Below are 16,140 nucleotides of genomic sequence, written 5' to 3'. Positions count from 1 at the left end.
GGCACACAGTGCCATGAATTTCCCCCAGTTACGAAGATATTGTACCAGTCAGTGTGACTACACCACATTATATTCCAGACAGTGGGGGGGGTGGTTCCTGCAGAAGGGGAGGGGGGGGCAGCTAAGGAGGGAGTAGGGAGCAGCGTGCAAGCATACTGCCAACCAAAGGAAAGGATTTTTATCCTGTCAGTTAAAGTAAACCGGAGAACCAAAAGAGAGCAGAATTTCCTGAGGGAAAGATGAGATGCGATGACAGCTTGTTCTTGCTGCTGTCAGGTTTAAATAGCATACTGCAAGACAGAAAATGAGTAGGCTATTAAACAAGCTTCTAACACCCTTAATGGTTCCTTCTAAGAAACTCATGTCTTTTTGCCTTGTCTTTTTGTTTTTTGGGGGGCAGGGGAAGAAGCAGTAGTTTCTTCCTACACCTTTGGGTTTCCAGCTCATTTAGAATTAGGGCTGGTATTCAGCACGATTTATTCACAGTTATCCAAGAATTTTTCTTCTATTGTCTATCCCTGCCCCATTTACTTCAGTTCAGTCACTGCAGCAACAGTCCTCGGCTGGGCAGGGGTCATGCACCAGGGAACCTTTCCAGACCCTATAATCGTGGATGCTTATCCAGCCACTAGGACACCCCCCCCAGTGGCTGGGAACATTGCCTCCACAGCATCTCCAGCCCCAGCCAATTGGGCGAACAGTAGACACAAGCTGGGAGTCGAGCCCAGGTCCCTCCATATGGCAGTGTTAACACTGAGCCACCAGGCTGGTCCTAGAAAGTCACATCTCGTGTGACCAGGACCAGACCTACAGCACATGGAAGTCAATAAAAATAAAAGAAACCCACACACCAGTGGCACTGCTACCATACAAAAGGGTCACCGGTTCAGTTCCTGGAGTGGGTCATCCACACTTCAGGTCAGCCGAGGCTGGGGACAATATAATATGTATGGTGGGCAGGGCAAGGAGGGAGTCGTGGCTATCATTAAATGGTAACACCTGGCGGCCATATGTAGAACCCAGGATGTAGAGTTCCAGAAGGAGCCCTGATGCATGGGTCCTGGGCTCAGGACCGCTGCTGCCACAATGAGAGGTAAGAGTATTAAAACAGGGGAAGAGTTCCTTAAGTAGCTGTGAGTGAAGGCTCATGGTGCCAGAATCCCAGCCCTAGTTCTGATTGAGCTTGAAGAAAAATGAGAAAGGAGGAACTATCAGGCCAAAAGAATAATATAAACCACTATTCTGTCAATAAGTTTTAAAAGAAAAAGTTGGAAATTCAGAGATAGCTGTAGGTATTTTTCAGGAGCCCAAAGGCTGGCAAGCAAATTTGGACTCTCTGGGGATGAAATCTGCTCTATTACTGCAAACGCTGGTCATTCCTCATTACTTACAGCAGCTCTGGAGTACGTACAGGCCTGATCCTTCACAGTTCAAAAACTCGCCCGTCTCTGTAGGTGGAGAAGGAGACATGTCAAAAGCAAGACACCCTGTCGTGAATACACTGCTTCCAATCACCAGACCCACACTGAGCATCACATCCACTGCATAGCCTCCCATCTAGAAAAAACTGAAGAGCGTGTGCTGAGAACACAGCGAGGTGTGTATGCTGTTTTAAAAATCACACTATGGTGATACTTTTACTTTTGTTATTACATGTGTATTGTACAGACATTTTATCTGATTGTTCCACTGTGCTATCATTATGAGTATTCTATTATTGTTACTGTATCATTTTCATTTAAATTTGTCTAATCCTAATTTCATCTTTCTGCACACAGCATTCAGTGAATCTCTTCATAAAGGCAGTTAATAAATCATACTAAATAAATGTCTGCCAGCATTGCTATATTGTGCTGTGAAAGAGGCTATTAAAGCCAAAAAGGCACCCTATATAAAATGGAAAGCAAGTTCTAATGAGGAAAATAGGAATGAGCATAAGCATTAGCAAATTAGATGCTAAACATTAAGGCAGGCCGAGAAAACATTTGAGGAGAAACTTGCCAAAGAGGCAAAAATAATGAGGTCCCTATTGAAAAGATTTATGCAGGTAAAACTGGCTTTCAGCAGATACATCTTTCCCTTTAAAAATAGCCAGTCTTTGTCCAGATAATTTTGCCCATAAAAAATTTTTTTGCCTTACAAAAAGGGGGTGAGGCTGGATGCATGAAGAAGGCAAGGCTAACATATGTGCCGGAGAGTGCCATATTGAACACAATCTGGCTATATTTGTGCAGACAAGTTAATCTACATATACAACAGGTCTAAAGTTATCTGGGTAACTCTACCTGGATAACTAACCAGGATATATGGATAAAGTTAACCAGCTAAAATTCCCTGGATAATATAATCTACACACTCAATGGGTTACTGAAAATGGACCTCAAGAAGTCTGCGAGGGAGTCAATTGGGCCATTAGATAACCTAGGGGGGGAAAAGGTACTCAGGGATAACATCACAGCAGAAAAACAAAGGGGTCGATTTTCAAAAATGAGCGTGGGCGTCCACGTGCACGCAGTTTGTGGCACACACGTGCGGCCGATTTTAATATCGGTATATATATATATTATATACACGGCAACATGAGTAGGCCTTTCACAGTTCTCTCCCAGTCCACTCCAATTAAGAAGCGGACTGGGAGGGAACTTCTCTATCCCCCCCAACTACCCTTCCTAACTTTTCCCTTCTCCTCTCCTCACCAACCCCTACCTAGCCAAAATTTGTTTTCAAACTTACTGCTCCTTCCGGGCAGAAGTAAATTCTGCACACTGACCAGTTACTGCCATTTTGATTAGAATGTTCTATCTGCTAGGTAGGAAGACCATTTGAGAACATGTCCATCTATTTCAATTTTTCTCAACTGATGGCATAGCAGAGCATGGTACACAGTGTCGAAGGCTGCTGTTAAATCAATTAGTACCAGGATATAAGATTCATCATTGTCAAACCCCTGTAGTACAGGGTCCACTAAGGAAATGAGTAAAGTTTGTTAAATGATTTTTTTCTGAATCCAAATTGGTTTGGATATAGAATATTATTGTCTTCTAGGTGATTTTCTATGCGAGACAATACTGCTTTTTCTAGGACTTTTGCAATAAAAGGCAAGTTGGATATTGGTTGATAATTGTCCCAGTCATCAATTCTGCCAGATTTACTTTTTAGGATTGGTTTAATCACTGCTTGTTTTGCCCTAGCAGGGACCAATCCTTCTGATAGCGAGTGGTTGATTATTGTTGCGAATGTCGGAGTGATTACACTGTGTACTATTTTCAGGGAACTTGTGGAGATTGGGTCTAGTGGGTGGATAGCAGGTTTAATTTTTTTTTAATGATCTGGTTAATTCCGAGTTTAGTTACTATGTCAAAAGTGTTCTTTTGTTGGTGAGCAAGTGCAGAATTGTATTTTTAACCTATTGATCTTATCTAACAAAGAAGTGGCATATTCACTGCAGGAATTCTTTGAAAATTAGTCATTACTCAAGATAGAGAAAGATGAGTCTCTATTAAGTTTGACAGTTTCGAAGAGTAATTTGGAATTAAATATTACACCATGGATCTGTTTGGCACCTTTTTTGCTTTATTGATTTGTGCATGGTATTTTGTTAGGAGTGATATGTATTTTCCTAGAGATTCTGCGGACGGGCATTTCCACCATTGTTTCTCTGTTTTTCTCAGTGTCTGTGTTTAGAGGTATTCTGTTTTTTTTGGAATGTTTTTATCTAAACTGGGCCTAGGGAATCTGATATCTCGTTGACTATTTTATCCCATGAGTCAAAAGCTGAGGCGGCATTAGCTTGATTAAAATCAATTAGCTTATTTTTAATTGTTTCCTCAAGTACTTCCGTTTCTATCTTTTTTCTGAAGGTGAAAGTTTGATTATTCTTTGAATTTGCTTGGTTTGTGTTGAGGATGGTTATATCAGCTTTTATTAATTGATGGTCAGACCAGGGCAATATTCTGTGGGATGTATTGATTATATAATTATTATAATTGGCAAATATTAGATCAAGGATATGTCCTGCTTTATGAGTGGGGTTGGTTACAAATTGTAACCATCCCATTGCTTCCATTGTATCGAACAAGAATTCATATGCTGTAGTTTTTGATGTTCTGTCTACATGTATGATAACTTTTCCTACTATTAGAGTAGTGTCAGGTGACGGAAATGCTTTAGTGAATAATTTGATTAGTGGTGAGCAGTCTTTTTGAAGTGTTCCAGGGGGGCAATAGACCATTCCCATGTTTAGATGTGGTGATATCAGTATTGCCACCTCAAAGGGAGGGGTAATCTCTACTTTATAAGGTTTAAGTTTATTTATTTATTTATTTTTTACACTGATTATTAGTAGACTCCCCACCTTTCCTTTTAGGCCTAGGGAAGTGAAAGACAGTCATTCAGCAAGGTTTCAGAAATGTCATTTATCAGTGGGTTTTTTTATTTTATTTTTTTTCACAGTAATTGGACATTTAATAGTAGGAGTGTAAACATAAAGCAGGAAGAAATTGCAGAGGAGTTATTACTTATATTGGTGAGAATCAACTTTGTGTTATCTTGCTTCCTTAGGTTTCCATATATTTATTCCCTGTCCTAGGATGGTTTTGATAGGGTTTGTCAGCTCCATCATTGAAGATATGTGGTCAAAGAGAGATTAAATACTCGCTGAAGGGGCGCACAAAGGAACAGGCTGCCACACTCTTCCTCCCTTGGTAGTTGAACCCAACAAGATGCACATACAACGCACTTGATCCACTGGACACCAAAAACTAAAGGAAAACTTCAGAGACCAATAAATATGCCCCACTTAGCTTGCATAAAAAAGCTTGTGTATCATAAAAATAAAACACAAAACATTCACATTATAAGTAGAAAAAACTACATGACACTAATACAACAGAACTATAATAGTCCTATAAGACCCACGTAAGAAAACAGTTTAAAAAGCAACTCAAAGATAACCAACACACATGTAGCTTACAATGTAACATTCATTCAATGTATTAAAGAAAACTGAAAGGTAGAAATACCTTGTAACAAATTGTTGTCATAGCGCTGGATAGATCAACAGATTGAACTTTTATAATGATATTTCTTAACAATGTTACATACACACTCAGTATGTTACCACAAAAAGCTGGAGAAACTAAAAACAGATGTTCCTCCTAGGTGAATTAGTACAATGTCTCAAGTACAGTGTTACAATATCACATTGATTCTCAATTTGTTAACAATAAGAGCTTAAAGAAATATACTCTTGGGTAAACTGTTACAATGTCCCATACATTATCAATATAAACTAGAAAAAGGTGTTCCTCTTTGGGTAAGCTGTTGAGATATCCCACTGCAACAGCTTACCCAACAGGAACACCTTTTTCTAGTTCATATTGCAAATATATTGATAATGAATGCTGCTGCAATGAATGACCGCAGAGTCTCCATTCGAAAACGAGGAATTTTGAGAGTCACGTTTACCTTTTTTAGGTCCAAGATCAGATGGAAGGCCCCCTCTTTTTTTGGAACCACAAAATAACTGGAATACCTTCCCATTCCCTGTGACTCTGAGGGAACAGGAACAATAGCTCCCAGCATATGTAAGCAGCTAATGGTTTCCTGTACCACCTACCTTTTTGCAATGGAAGTGCAAGGGGAGACCATGAACAAGTCCTTTAGCAGACAAGCAAACTCTAAAGCGTAACCTTCTCTTATCACACTTAAGACCCACTAGTCCGTTGTGATTTTGGCCCACTCTTCATAAAGAAGAGTGTCAGACTACCTATCGCTGGAACTTAGGAGTGAACTGGTCTCGCTTCATTGGCTGGACTTGGCTCCACCAACACTCTGGCTGGAACCATCTCTGTTCGGCTTTTGACCTCGAATTGACTGGTTCCAGGACTGCTGTCTCCCAATGACCTGCCTCTGGGCTCTCCCCCAAAGCTCTATTCTGTCGAAAATGCTATTCAGCTTAAAACAAGAATATGTAGAAAAAGGATCCTTTTTCCCCTTTCAGTTTATCCTCCAGTAATCTATGCCCTTTATTTTCACCTAGATGTTTAATGGGCTGTTCCAAGTCCTCTCCAAAAAGCAGTTTTCTTTAAAAGGCAAGACTTGGACCAAATATCCGCTGACCAGTTTCGTAACCAAAAGGAGTCTCCTGGCTGAGACCACTGACATCATAGTTCTGAAGGAAATCCTGAGGAGGTCATATAATGCATCCATTCCATAGACTATCACTGCCTATAGCCACTCTCTGCCTGCTTTGCCTTGGAAGCAGACATCGCTTTTTCAACCTGCAACATCTGTACCCAATGCAGATCAAAAAAACAACAAGGAGGAAGTTCGTCTATCAAAGCCGTGAGGTAACCAAAAGAAAAAGGAAATTGATTGAAGGAAGGACTTCAGATCTATCTTTAACAACATGCATACGAATCTAGCAACCAAAGCCCGACTCAGGCAGAGTTTTGCCCAAAAGGCTGCTTCAGAGGCTGTAAAAAGTCCATTTCCACAAACAGATATCAGTTACACAATTCTGTTTTCCATAGATATTGTTAAGGCTCAAAAAAACTAGCTCCTTATTAAGCATCAATAATTTATTTCCATAGTGATTTTTGTTTTATTTGCGCACTGAAGGGATAGTATTCTGGTTAATTGATAAAACAGCGTTTTATTGTTTTCTTTATTTTTTCAATTTTCCATCTTTTTTTCAATTTTTATTTTCCAGCTCTTAATGTATTTCTATTTTTTTGTTTTTCTGGTTTTTTTTCTTCATTTTTATATGATTTTCTAGGACTTAATTGGTTTGAATATTTTATATCATTTTAGATCCAATACAATATTGAGAGAGACACATTACCAATGAGGTTTATAATATTCCAGTAGGTAAGTATACCCCCTTTTTTCCCCTCCTTTTTTCAATTTTCTCAATTACCACCTATAAAAAGATTTTTTCATTATTTTAAGGATATCATCAAGACTTTCCTCATTTTGAAGGAATTTATATGACAATAACATTGCCAGTGCAGGTATTTAATTGATCTTTTGCCTACTATCTTTTAATTTTCTCCTGTTTATAGATAATACATTTGAAAACATACATTAATTGGTTGTTTTCGTTGTCATGTTTAATTTTTCTGATGTTGTCTGTAATTTATGTAATATTATTTATACCTTTAATTATTTTTTGAATGTGCTATGCATTTATATTTTAAAATACTTTTATATATTTTAGCACATATGTCGTGTTTTTAATGTTATGTTTGTTTATTTTATTTATTTTCTGTATGCGTTGAGTGTCAGCATTTACAAAACATTTGAACTAGGATGTTATATCGATGTATTTATGTATATTTACTATTTTAAATTTTCTTTTATGTGACTTTTTATAGCCCCTGAAGCAGCCTTTTGGGCGAAACTTGGCCTGAGTCGGGCTTTGGTTGTTAGATTTGTTTGCATGTTAATAAAGATTGATTGAAGGACTTCAGATCTATCTCCTTTTTCTTTTGGTTACCCCAATGCAGATCAGCCTGAAGCATAAAACTGCTGCAAACCGCAGCGCAAATGTCTAGGGCAGACAACCCAAAATCTTTTTGAGATGGGACCTCCATCTTCCTGTCTTGCATATATATTTCAACACTGCAGAACTGGTCACCGGAATAGTCATCTTCTTGGTGACTGCAGAAACTGAGGTATCCACCTTTGGAACTCAACAGCTCAAGTGTGTCCTCTGGTAATGGATAACTTATCCATTGCTCTGCCGATGTTTAAGCCGGTCTCCGGAGTATCCCACTCCCTGACCACTAACTTCCTGACTGACTTATGGAAGGGGAAAGCTTTTGCTGGACCTCTGTCTGGATCCACCTCCTCCTGATCAGATTCTTCTCGTGGAACCTTAATTGCCAGTTCCTTAAGGACATGGGGGAATGAGGGGCTCTTTGTTGTGGAAAAGACGAACCACCTTAGGATCATCCCCCTCAACAGCCGGGGCTTGTCCCAGCCCTTCCTCCGTATCCTGTGCATCCAGAGAAGGCTCCACCTCAGGAGGGTCATCCGTTGGAAGATCCCCATCCTCCGTATCCTCCAAGGCCTCGTCTGCCGCACCTGACCTAGTAGGCCTACCAACGAAACGCCGAATCCTTGTCGCAGTATTAGTCCATGAAACTCTGGATCTCTTCCTAGGCCAAGATCCCATCGACCTCTCACTCCCGGAAACATGCCTCTCCACAGCTTTCCTGGCTATGTATGCTTTGTGCTGCAATAAAAACATCTGATGAAAAAGCTGCAGGATCATCAGAATCCTCCTCCGGGATGTCCTCATCCTCCCCCGACTGAGACCCCCAGGCCCTCAATCCTCCATGGGGTTCTGATCAGCCAGGGACAGCTGAGGAAGGATATCTCTCCCCCCCCCCCCCCCCCCAAACGGCTTCTGAAGCAATCACGAGAGAAGACAAAATGGCCACCGTTCCCACGCTAAATTGGGAAAGGGCCCATGCTGCTGCTGCACCAGAATCACTTGTGAGCCTTCTAGGCTCTTGCTGCTTCTGATGTTCCTGATCTGCCCTCTCCCCCAGAGAGGCAGTGGGAACAAAAACCGGCCCGGGACAGCTGCATGCGTTCCTTGCTGCATGCAGAGCATTTACTGCCATGTGGCATGTCAGTACCCTGCCCAACTGCATGTGTAGGCAGTCACTCAGAGGTCTTCAGTTGGAAAAAAAAAAAAGACCACCACAAGAGATGCTGCTGCAGAGCCCCTGCAAGGCTGCCACACCGGGACAACACGGACATGAAAAAGAAATAAGGAAACTTTTTTTTTGTAAAAACTTTAAAGTTACCTCTCTCACAGAATAAGACAGGCAGCAGGCTCCACAAAGTCTTCCTGGGAGAGAGGAAACTGGCTTCACCAGCTGTCTACCCTGGCAGCAAAAGGACCAAGGTCTAAAAGAGTCCCCTACGCCCTGCTTGTCCATCTCTGTACCGGAAAGTATGGCCCCACCAGGATCTGCCAACTTCCCGGGAGGAAATCTTCCAACAGACTTCATTAGTTCAAAATAAATAAATAAGATTTAGTTTCCAGACTGCAGGTTTTGCACATCTACATCTGCTGGAGACAGAAATACTGAGGGACTGCAGGTGGCACACCAGGTGATGTGGCAATGTCAGCAAAATTTTGTCTCCATCTGCTGGAAGGGAGGCAAAACCCAGGAGTCTGGACTGACCTGGGCACATACAGGGAACATCAGTGCCCTGAGAACCACTCTCGTTTCTAAATGACTGATAGTCACCTACGGAAGCAGCCTAGTCTATCAACCTTGTGGTGTCCATCCTAGACAGACAACCCCCCCCCCCCCCAACCACTGAAGCTGGCATCCATGGTCACCATCATCCAGTCCGGGATCTCCAGATCCACCCCCCTTCTCCAAATTGTGGCAAGATAGCCACCACAAGAGACTGGACCTGGATTCTCCCTGCAAGGGTACAGGCCACTGGTTCTCCTCCAACAACGGACTCCAGTGGGACAGCAGTGCTCGTTGGAGGCGCCGCAGATTGGTGCCATGGGCATTTGCCTAATCTAGCGTAGATGCCTTACAACCCAGTACCTGTAAATAATCCCAGGCCTTGAAAACCGGCAACCTCAAGAAATGTAATATCTCTGGGGTGAGAAAGACATTACCAGCCCAGGTATCAAACCGTGCACCTAGGTAGTTGAATGACTGAATCAGCACCAGATGACTCTTGGCAAGTTTATCATCCATCCGAGTGACTAAAACATCTCCATCACTCGGTGCATCTCCTGAAACATTCCCCTTCAGAATTCACTCGAATGAGCCAATTGTCCAGATAAGTGTGGACAAGAATCCCCTCCCTTCTCAGGGCTGCCGCTACCACCATTATCACTTTCAAAGACGTGCATGGTGCAGTCGCCAACCCAAAGGGAAGGGCCCAAAACTGGAAATGCTGCCCCAGCACCATAAACCACAAAAACATTTGGTGTTCCGACCAAATGAGTATATGCAGTTAGGCTACCGTCAGGACCAATGCCATCAGAAACTCTCCTTTCCGGATTGCTGCTTTACCATCCGCAATGTTTCCATTCAAAAACGCGGCACTCACAGTGCCTTATTGACTTTCTGAAGATCCAGAATGGGCCAGAATGTACCCTCTTTCTTGGGGACCACAAAATATAATACCTTCCTTGTCCCCTTTCAAGTGGAGGAACCGGTACAATTGCGTCCAGCCTTAGAAAGCGGTGTAGCGTATCGATATCGCCTCTTGCTTGGTTCAAGATATGCAATGGGACACCATGAAAGCTTCCTTGATCAGATGAGAAATGTCAAAGGCGTAACCATTTCTTAGCACTTCTAGAACCCACTGATCTGATGTGATCCTAGTCCACTCTGCATAGAAAAGGGACAGCCTCCCTCCTACTGCTTCCAAAGAGTGGACCTGCCAGACTTCACTGCAAAGTCTTTCCTCCTCTGGTCCCCTGAGAGGAACAATCTCTGGAAGTCCTACAGGAATCCCGAAAGGATTGTTGTTGACTTGAGGTCTGCTTTTGCCCCAAACCAGAGGCACTCTTGCCAGACTGAACCGCCTGAAATTGGAAGTGCAGCGGAAAGGTCTTCTTGACAGCTTTTACACTGCGGCAACTTATTCCCCTTGGAGTCTCAGATGTTTCATCAACTGCTCCAGGTCTTCTCCAAATAGCAGCTTTCCCATGAAAAGAAGATTATAGAGCTGCAACTTAGACCACATATCCGCAGATACAATATTGCCATCGCCCCACTGACCTTCAAACCGGCTTCCAGAGTATCCCACTTCCAGTTCACCAGTTTTTCACCTTCTTGGGCAATGAGAAAGCCTTTTGCATACCCCACAGGCCATCCATCACTGAATCCATACCTTCATTATCTGAATCCTCCAGGGTGACCTTGATCCCCAGCTCTTCAAAGACATGGGAAATTAGAAGCCTTAACTCCTCCTTCCAGACAATCGGATGAATCTCGGATCATCTCCTTTGGTCACCGGTGTCTTATCCAGGTTGGTCACATCCTTACTCACCCCTGGGTCATCGACCAGGTTGCCCGTTGCTAGGTCATTCCCCATGTCGTCTCCTGGATCTCACCTGCTGCAAACGGCTAGTCCAGATCAATGGCATCCTCATGGTCTATCCCCTCCACATGACCACAGAAGGGCTCCACGGGTGATCCGGCTAACTATGGACCAGTGAGCCTGACTTCAGCGCTGGGAAAAATAGTGGAAACTATTCTAAAGATAAAAATCATAGAGCATATAGAAAGACATGGTTTAATAGAACACAGTCAACATGGATTTACCCAAGGGAAGTCTTGCCTAACAAATCTGCTTCATTTTTTTGAAGCGGTTAATAAACATGTGGATAAAGGTGATCCGGTAGATGTAGTGTATTTGGATTTTCAGAAGGCGTTTGACAAAGTCCCTCATGAGAGGCTTCTAAGAAAACTAAAAAGTCATGGTATAGGAGGCAATGTCCTTTTTTGGATTACAAACTGGCTAAAAAGACAGGAAACAGAGAGTAGGATTAAATGGTCAATTTTCTCAGTGGAAAAGGATAAACAGTGGAATGCCTCAGGGATCTGTACTTGGACCAGAGCTTTTCAATAAATAAATAAATATATATAATATATATATATATATATATATATAATATATATATATATATATATATATATATATATATATATATATATATATATATATATATATATATATATATATATATATATAAGTAAGTGATCTGGAAAGGAATAAGACTAGTGAGGTTATCAAATTTGCGGATGATACAAAATTATTCAGAGTAGTTAAATCACAAGCAGATTGTGATACATTACAGGAGGACCTTGCAAGACTGGAAGATTGGGCATCCAAATGGCAGATGAAATTTAATGTGGACAAGTGCAAGGTGTTGCATATAGGGAAAAATAACCCTTGCTGTAGTTACACGATGTTAGGTTCCATATTAGGAGCTACCACCCAGGAAAAAGATCTAGGCATCATAGTAGATAATACTTTAAGAATCATCGGCTCAGTGTGCTGCAGCAGTCAAAAAAGCAAATAGAATGTTATGAATTATTAGGAAGGGAATGGTTAATAAAATGGAAAATGCATTAATACCTCTGTATTGCTCCATGGTGAGATCGCACCTTGAATACTGTGTACAATTCTGGTTGCCGCATCTCAAAAAAGATATAGTTGCGATGGAGAAGGTACAAAGAAGGGCAACCAAAATGATAAAGGGGATGGAACATCTCCCCTATGAGGAAAGGCTAAAGAGGTTAGGGCTGTTCAGCATGGAGAAGAGACGGCTGAGGGGGGGATATAATAGAGGTCTTTAAGATCATGAGAGGTCTTGAATGAGTAGATGTGAATCGGTTATTTACACTTTTGGATAATAGAAGGACTAGGGGGCATTCCATGAAGTCAGCAAGTAGCACATTTAAGACTAATCGGAGAAAATTCTTTTTCACTCAACGCACAATTAAGCTCTGGAATTTGTTGCCAGAAGATGTGGTTAGTGCAGCTGGGTTCAAAAAAGGTTTGGATAAGTTACTGGAAGAGAAGTTTACTTAGGGAATAGCCACTGCTATTAATTGCTTCAGTAGCATGGGATCTTCATGATGTTTGGGTAATTGCCAGGTTCTTGTGGCCTGGTTTGGCCTCTGTTGGAAACAGGATGCTGGGCTTGATGGACTCTTGGTCTGACCCAGCATGGCAATTTCTTATGTCTCCTTGCTGCTACTGCAGAGATCATATTCCTGACTGACATCCGGACCAAGTCATACAGCACATCTGCCACATAGGCCAGTCCAGCCTCCAGCCAGGCTGCCCATTTGGAATCCACTGCCATAGCCTCCTTTCTCCTGTGCCTTCTGCACCCAGTACAAACCAGGCCCTCTGCATCAGGCTACCACAAATCGCCGGCTGAAGGCTGAAACTTTAAACATCCTCTTCAACTGAATTTCCATCTTGCAGACCTGAACATCCTTCAACGCAGCCAACCTTGCCATTGGATAGTGGTCTTCTTTGTGACCATTGTCACTGCTGCATCCACCTTAGGTAGCTTTACCAGTTCTAAAGTCTCTTCTGTTAGCAGATACAACATTGCCATCGCCCCACTGACTTCCAGTTCACCAGTTTTTCACCTTCTTGGGCAATAGGAAAGCCTTTTGAGTACCCCACAGGCCATCCATCACCGAATCCATACTTTCATTATCTGAACCCTCCAGGGTGACCTTGATCCCCAGCTCTTCAAAGACATGGGAAATTAGAAGCCTTAACTCCTCCTTCCAGACAATCGGATGAATCTCGGATCATCTCTTTTGGTCACCGGTGTCTTATCCAGGTTGGTCACATCCTTACTCACCCCTGGGTCATTGACCGGGTTGCCCGCTGCTAGGTCATTCCCCATGTCGTCTCCTGGATCTCACCTGCTGCAAACGGCTCGTCCAGATCCCTGGCATCCTCATGGTCTATACCCTCCAAGGCCTAGTCAGCCCCAGGCAATGAAGCAAGGACCAGAACCCCCCTGACCCAGCTTGAACCTCTTTGTAGGGCACTGCAGCTTTGCCACCACTCCCTGTCTAGCCAAATAGGGCTCGTGGAGAAGCAGCACAAAATCACCAAGAACTCCTCCCCATCCGGATTCCCCCCACACTCAAATCCTCTCCTGAAGACAGCCCCATTGGGGGAAAGAGGAGAAGGGGTATCCTTGGGTCCTGTGCGCACTAGAGAATTTCTGCTGTGTCTCAATAAAGCCATCTTTTCAGCCCCTCTGGGAGCCTCTGACACAGGCCCTGCCGAACAGGTGACCTTCTGGCTTCCCACAGCCTCCATGGAGGTTCCCTCACCTCCCCAAGGCACAACCAGTGCAAAGCGCACCTGCATTCAAGTGCATCCGGTGCGAGCTGCAGGCCCGATAAAATTTTGCGCACTGTAATGCAGAGTGCCATCAAGTCTACCACTTGGCACAACTGCCCTAAAATCACTCCTCTGACCAGCCCCAGAGACACCCAGCATCGGACACTGTAGGCAACTCCTCCCCAACACTATTGCTGCCCTACATGCGATCGCAGCTTCTGTCCTATAATTTTTTTTATTTCTTTTTAATAATATCACTCAGACTGCAGGTTTGCACCTGTACCATCTGCTGGAGACATAGAAATAATAAGGAACTACAGGTGGCACTCTCGTATATGAAGCAGTGCCTCAAAACATTTGTTCTCTTCCTCCATTTGCTGGTAGGGATGCAAAATCTACTTGTCTGGACTGATCTGGGGTATGAAAGAGAGTAAGAGTTACCACCTAGGAAAAGGACTAGAGTGTCACTGGGATTAATACATTGAAAATCTCAGCTCAGTGTGCAGCAGTGGCCAGAAAAACAAATAGAATGTTAGGAATTATTCCAAAGGAATGAGGAATAAAACAGATATCATCATAATACCTCTGTAAAAATCTACAATGCGACTGCACAGAGTACTGTATGCAGTTTTGGTCACTATCTCAAAAAAAAGATAAAGAGAACTAAAAAAAAAAAAAAATACAGAGACATGCAACGACAATGATAAAGGGGATGGAACAGCTCCCTTATGAAGAAAGGCTACACAGGTTAGGGATCTTCAGCTTGAAGGGGATAGGACAGAGGTTTATAAAATTATAATTGGTGTGGAACAAGTAAATAGGAGATGGTAATTTACCCTTTCAAACAATACTAAAACTAAGGGATGTGCCATGAAACTAACTGTAGCAGATTTAAAATAAATTTAAGAAAGTATTATTTCAATCAATGCACACTAAAGCTGTGGAATTTGTTACCAGAGGATGTAGTCAAGGTTAATAATATAATCAAAGTTAAAAAAAAATTTTGAACAAATTTCTAGCCAACAACTCCATTAACAATTATTAATCAGGCAGACATGGGGATCACCACCTCTTAGTTCTGGGAACAAGCAACAGCGAAGAGATATCCTATTAGAATATAGTTCACTTGAAAATATCTGGCATATTGGCCACTGCCTGAGACAGGATGATGGGCTCAATGCACCACTAGCCTGACCATGCATTGTAATTCTTATGTTAAGTGTTATTGCATCGCTGTCTGAGGCCATGTGCCATCTTCTTTGGCAATGAAAGTTTTTTCACGAGGAAAGCCACCCCACCAGAATGTTGTGATCCAGACTGGGTATTCCGTTTGCTCTTCAGACAGCTGGGAATGCTGTCAGAGAAGAAGCACTTTACCATAGGCATCAGCTTCTGCTCTTACCTCTCTCGACATCCTTATAAAGCTGATCTATGAAAGCATCCAGCTGCTCCCGTTCTTGAGGGTGGAGCTCCAGAGAATCGCAGCCATGCACCCACTGGCTCAGGGAGCTGCAGCAAACCAAAGCAAAAAAAAAATGACGAGCGCTAGCAGCAGGGTCCCCTATGATCTGAAGTGCATTTCCCGTTACTTACTGCTGCTGTTACTAGAACACATCCTCTTACATACAAGTGGGTCTTTAATACTCAAGGATGAGCAGACCTCTCCTGTGGTGACATTTGGTCCAGAGGGACCTCTAGTCTTGTACACACAGGACCCACTGTCCATAGAGAATGTATTGCCACACAGACCAAAGACTTTCTGGGGGCTCAGAAAGTAGCTGCATTAAAAGTTACTCAGCTCCATTTGCACTCTGTGGGCAAGTCACTCAAGGAGACCATTAGCCAGGTATTCAGGCTGGTGGGCAGGTTTGCAGCCATGTCAGCCTAAGTGCCCCTTGCACCAGTGCTGAGCTATTGATGCCCAGGCAAGACTGTTTTCTCGATGTGGACTGAGATGGGCAAAATTTACCTTTGGCTGGTGCGAGTGTCTGAGACTATTGGACTCCTATTGACCTGGAGCTGGTGCAGCCTGGATCTTCCTCAGCTTCAAAATAGGCTGGACCATTGCCCCTTGGCAGTATGAAGCTAATTTAATTGGTCCAGCATCACGACGTGCCAATTCCCCCTCCCTCCTTTGGCCTTGCTACTTTCCTGTGCTCCTCATTCACATGGTGCAGAATGGAGCTCCCATTCAGATGGGAGCCACATACAGGCTTCTTCCCTTTCTGATCCTTCCCTTGAAAGGAAGGACAGCCACTA

At 42.9% G+C, this 16,140-nt stretch overlaps 1 protein-coding gene across 2 annotated transcripts in view; it reads right to left on the bottom strand.

Moving 5' to 3' along the window:
• SMYD5 (SMYD family member 5) overlaps positions 1–16,140 on the bottom strand; it is a 102,748-nt gene that overhangs the window by 19,565 nt on the left and 67,043 nt on the right. For both annotated transcript variants that reach the window (XM_029594617.1, XM_029594625.1), the window contains exons 9-10: positions 15,284–15,390; positions 1,392–1,448 (exon numbers count right to left, since the gene is read on the bottom strand). In XM_029594617.1, coding sequence (XP_029450477.1) covers positions 1,392–1,448; positions 15,284–15,390 — 164 coding nt within the window. The remainder of the gene's footprint in view (positions 1–1,391; positions 1,449–15,283; positions 15,391–16,140) is intronic.

This window comes from Rhinatrema bivittatum, chromosome 1 (assembly GCF_901001135.1).
Source record: "Rhinatrema bivittatum chromosome 1, aRhiBiv1.1, whole genome shotgun sequence".
Taxonomy (NCBI): Eukaryota; Metazoa; Chordata; class Amphibia; order Gymnophiona; family Rhinatrematidae; genus Rhinatrema; species Rhinatrema bivittatum.
This window is presented reverse-complemented; position numbering and strand designations above follow the sequence as displayed.